This window comes from Primulina tabacum, chromosome 9 (assembly GCF_025594145.1).
Source record: "Primulina tabacum isolate GXHZ01 chromosome 9, ASM2559414v2, whole genome shotgun sequence".
Lineage (NCBI taxonomy): Eukaryota > Viridiplantae > Streptophyta > Magnoliopsida > Lamiales > Gesneriaceae > Primulina > Primulina tabacum.
Genome location: NC_134558.1, coordinates 17,417,392 through 17,422,975, shown reverse-complemented (window position 1 = coordinate 17,422,975; position 5,584 = coordinate 17,417,392). Strand labels below are relative to the sequence as shown.

General features: G+C 37.5%; 1 protein-coding gene across 1 annotated transcript; it reads right to left on the bottom strand.

The window, feature by feature from the left end:
• Nucleotides 1-1,927: 1,927 nt before the first annotated feature.
• Nucleotides 1,928-4,414, bottom strand: LOC142554934 (DEAD-box ATP-dependent RNA helicase 41-like). The gene is given in 4 exon segments (XM_075665537.1): nucleotides 1,928-2,861; nucleotides 2,863-3,552; nucleotides 3,554-3,618; nucleotides 4,201-4,414. Coding segments are annotated over 4 exon segments (1,590 nt in total). The 5' UTR covers nucleotides 4,259-4,414; the 3' UTR covers nucleotides 1,928-2,084.
• Nucleotides 4,415-5,584: the final 1,170 nt, after the last annotated feature.

Sequence of the window (5,584 nt, the reverse complement as noted above, 5' to 3'; positions counted from 1 at the left end):
CCGAGGGTACACGGACCCGGACACGGGGTTCGTGCTTTCGTTCCTTCTGAAGTGCCATTTTGCCGAGTCTACACGGACCCTTACACGGACCTAGGCACGGGGTCCGTGCCTCCCCTTTTCTTCACATGCTTTTTACAGTACCTACACGGACCCGGAGCCGGACCTGGGCACGGGGTCTGTGTACATCCTGTTTGGGAATAGTTTAGGGTTCTTTTTGAGATTGTTTTGGGGTTCTATACCATGGCTTAGTACGATTATTGAACGAGGTCAAGTCACGAGAGATTTAGAATGTCATAAGCTATTTATTTACTTCGGTGGTGAGCACGAGTACCTAAGTCTAAGCTATGAAAAATAAGTGTTTGAACTCATGTTAGTATGTTGCAGCAGCGGTCCCAAGCGAGATCCAACGAATCCCTCAACGCCAAGTAAGTATGTGCGACGTGCAAAGAAAATATTTCAAGTTTTTGAGGTATGCTAAATGTCTTGTAACCAAATTATGAATGGGTTTGGAAGTCGTTGAACGTGTCCGAGGATCTCTCCACCCTGTTAAAGCATGAACGGGTTTAGATCAGGATTGGAAAGCGTTAAAGCATGAACGGGGACCAATCCACCCATTAAAGCATGAACGAGGATCTCATGTATGTGGCAGTGGATTCGTCCCTGCCAGCCCAGTAATGTGGTTTAGTCTGATCAGACGAATTATGTTATGAGTCACTTGCTTTGAAACATGTCTATACGCAAAATGATGTAGTCTAAATATGTTCATGTATGTACAAGTATGCAAGCATGTTTAAGAAAAGTTTCACGTTATGGCACGTCTATGTATGTATGTAAGTTCAAGCTTTTATATGCACGTTCAAGTTCAAGTATGTACATTCTATTTTGAAGTTGCATTTGATTTTATTACGTATTACTCGTTACTTCCAATTTATACGTGTTGAGTCTTTAGACTCACTAGACTTGATCGATGCAGACGAGGATGCATTGGAGGAGACGAGGGGTGATGACCAATGAGCTGGTTTGGACTGAACGGGAGACTAAACCCGAGGACCGCCATGTTTTAAGCTTTTTGATATGATCAAAATACTCTGATTTATGTTACGGGTTATAAGATTTTAATCAGATGCTTTCGGTGAACTTTATTTTTAGATCTTTTGTTGCAAATACTTTTGGAGACATACAGTTATTTCATAATCAAGAATTTTTTTTTATTTTTCCGCAAATTTTAAGTAGTAAAAAATATGGTACGTTACAAATAAGATGTTAATTGACTCGTATATCAAGATTCAAGAAATCTAGAACAAAAGAGCACACTAATCACTCCATGTACAAAAATATACAAAGCGAAAAAACCATCTTGTATTCAACTAGAACATGCACAACAAAATCCTTTATAACTCCAGTTTAATTCCCATAAATAACATTCTCAGCGCAAATCCATCTTCATTACCAGAAGCAAACAAGGCGATTGAAATGTCTGGCAGATTTCTTTAATGCCATCAACAATCCCATTACATCGTCCAAAATGATTACTGTTAAAACTAGTGATGGACCCCAAGAATTTAGCAAAAACAGATTAATGAATTTTGGCTGGGGAAATCATACATAAATAGCACACTCAATTAATTTTCTCTTTTGTTTTGAGGGTGCATGATCCAGTCCTTGAGCAAACTAAGTTGCCCCACCAACAAAACCAGCTGGTTTGAGTTTTCTTCAACAGAAATCATATGTGTATGTATCTTTCCACTTCTCTCGGATCCCAAAATAACTTCAGAATAACCCATTCTTTTGTATCACCCAACTAAATCAAGAACACAAACCTCAAAAAAATTGGATCATTCCACCCAAATACAAAAGTGATTGTTTTTTAAGTATGTTTCTGTGTGGCGACATAATAAAAGGTGTTCATATTTACAACATCCAATACAGAACTGCTCATGAGCAAATGAAGTTACGAGTACAAAAAGATAGTTTGCTACACAGAGAAGTACAGAAAAATCTTAGAACATTATATAACACTCATAATCTGACTTCTAAGGATTTCGGTAACTCAAATATCATAAAAGTATATAGGTAAAGTACCTTCAGAAGCCATGCTTTCTTTTTTTCTGAAGCTTGCCAGTAGAGAAGGAACTCAACAGATACTGCGAATTACTAAGTTCACGAGGAATAGCAGCACCAGATAATTTCAAAATTTCAACCAACTCAGGAAATAGTTTCTTATTTTCATCATTCACAAAGACAATTGCTGTACCAGATTTCCCCATTCGAGACGCTCTTCCAATCTGGTGAACATACTCCTTGATCGAATTTGGAATGTCAAATACAATCACCTGCCTCACTGGAAGAAGATCAACTCCTCGGCCCAAAACCCCCGTGGCCACTACCACATCGACCTCACCAACCAAAAACGACCTCAATATATCTCTCCTCTCCTTCATCGGTTTTTCTCCGTGGATTGATAGAGCTTTGATTCCAGTTGCTATTGTAATTGCTTCAGAAAGGAAATCTGCCCCCAGTCTTGAACCCACAAACACCACAACGGGGGGCTTAAAATGATTATTGCTTGTCAAAATGTCAAAAAGCTTCAGCTTCTTTTTCTTGGACTCAACCCAAATCAAAATCTGTTTCACAGCCTCATTAGGCTCGTTCGGCTTTCCGACTGAGATATAAGCAATATCCCTCGCCAATGAGTTTGCCACCTTCGCCACTTGTTTTGAAATGGTAGCGGAGTACATTAACAGTTGGGGCTGTGATAACGCCCGAAAAATTTGCATTACTTGCTCGTAAAATCCCTGTTCTACCATACAATCCACCTCGTCAAGAACAAGAATTGATATGCTATCTAACTCGAAATCATGCCTTGGTTAACAGATCAATCAATCTTCCAGGGGTTCCCACAATCATCGACACCCCTTGCTTGATACGATAGACTTGTCCTGCCATTGCCTCACCACCAACAACTAATGCTGTCTTAAAGGGCAAACCCTTGCCAAGCAACTTAGCTTGTTCCTCAACTTGAATACAGAGTTCTCTAGTTGGAGTGAGAATCAACGCCAGTGGTTTTTGTGGGTTGTTTTTAACTTTTACACAATGAGAAACTATAGGAACCAGAAAAGAACCAGTTTTTCCTGAGCCAGTCTCAGCAGAGACAAGGATGCTCTGACCGATTAATGCAGTTGGGATGGCTTGCATTTGTACAGGCGTTGGCATCTCATATCCTTCAGCTTCTAAGTTTTGCATGAGCTTCTGAGGAAGATCACAAGAACTAAAAGACAAAATAGGTTCCGGAATCGAATCTCCACGTACAAAGATCTCAAGTTTTTCCCTGAGCAGATCAGTCTGGTAATTGGTGAGACATTGAGGTCTCGGCTTGTTATTCCCATCCTGAACATAGTAGCACTCATCGGTTGCTGGTAGTTTCACCAAAGGTGGTTGTGCGGGTAAAGACCGTGATTTTTCCAGCAGTTGGAGTAGTCTCTTCTTACACTCAAGACTGCAAATATCATCATCAGTTTCATCACATATGTATTCACCATATCGTCCACATATAAACACACCGATACTCCCCTGGTAAAGCTTCTCTTTGCTCCCAACATCTCTCTTTCACCTCATTCCCTGCATCAAACATTACAAGGATGATAATAAAACAATGAATCAACATCTTAAATAGACCAGTAGCCTCATTCAACAACCCGTTCAACAAATCACACATCTCACTCAGCATAACCGTAAATTTAGATATTAGGCACATAGGCCACCAATTGAAAACCAAGTACTATGATTCTTGCGAAAGCATCGAAAAGCTTAAACCAAGAGGAAACCCTTTTTCTCATGGTAGGTAGAGGGGTTCTTTTTGAAACTATGGGTTAATCCCATGCCTCTCCTAGTCATCGGAGAGGCTAATTTTCATCCATGAAACAAGATGTGCTGTGATCATAACTAATAAATAAACAGAGAATGACTACATAAAAATGTTACACATAGAATTGAATCTCATTACAACAAGCACCGAAAAGTAAGGTATTAAAACCTAGAAGATGGGTAAAGTTGAATTTCAGACAATAATAATAATAAAGCCCACGGCCCTAATAGTCAAATATATTGCCGCAATCCCCAAGGATTCTTAATTTTCCCGGATTAAAAACAATAACATTAACTATCGAGCAAAATTTAAGCGGTAGTTCACTAAAAAATAACCTGAAGCTTGATCGTCATCGGCATTGGCAGCTAGAGAACTTTCACACGGATCACCCATTTTTCACCACTTTCAATATTTTAACACAAATAACAAAGCGAACTCAAAAACGAAGAATTTCTGATTAAAACTTTGAGAAACCGTACACCAAAAAGTATATTAGATTTGCTGCGTGTTACCTCTCCGGGTTGAAAACAAGCAAGAAATGGACGGCGGTTCATATCAGTTTAGGGTCGAAAGAGAACAGGTAGTAAAGCCCAATTGACAAAGCCCAAATTCTAATATCATTGAAAGTCGTAAAGCCCGTGATTGAAAGTTGAGTGTGTGGCCCATTTGTATGTAATATATTGGTTATAGTTGTTACAGTAGCAAGGACACGTGTCATTTATTTATTAGCTATATTTACGTTCCTCGAAGATCCGTCGGTCCTCATTTGATTTGGGTTCTACAATAATTGTCGATTATAGTTAAAACATTTGTTATACATATTCATTGTTTATTATCTCATTCCACGGGTCATCGGCAATTACACAATTGTTAATAAGATCGGGTGTAAATTAATATGAGTAGATATCTTGTGAGACGGTCTCACGAATCTTTATATGTGAGATGGGTCAACTCTATCGATATTCACAATAAAAAATTATACTCTTAACATAAAAGTAATACATTTCATGGATGACCCAAATAAGAGATATGTCTCACAAAATACGACATCTGAGATCGTTTTACGCAAGTTTTTGTCATTTAATACTTGGTTAGATATTGAATTGGGCATCATGGGTTTTTTATTATTGTTTCTATTCGAGCAACTTGGATCTATTTCTTTTTCATGTATTGATTATATATTAGACTAAAAAACTAATATATGCATGGAGGTGTGGATTTTCATATATATTATTTGTTTGAAAAAAATATTTTGTATATAAGTGAGGTATGATAGATATAGCCAAAAGAATAATTTCACTTCGTTATCATAGCTAGAAAAAGGCAAGAGATTTCATTAACACATGCGCAACGACAAAAGTGATTTTTTCCTGCGACGTTCAAGAAAAACACGCCGCAAATTATTGTTTACGGTGTGTCTTTCCATAAGCGTTGTCAATTTTTTTATAATTAATATAAATGACAACGTGCAAAAATTGCACACCATAAATAGTTATTTCTACTATGATACACAAAAAGTTTTTGTATATAATTTGAAAAATGTAGCCAAAAGTATTATTTCACATCATTATTACGACAGAAAGCAAAAGATTTCATTAAGACTTGGATAAATCATTCTTGAAATATCCAAATTTATATGTTAACTTCTTAACATAATTTTATCTCGTATTTCATGTATATATGGAAATCAATGAAATGTCTCCAACAAGAGACAATATT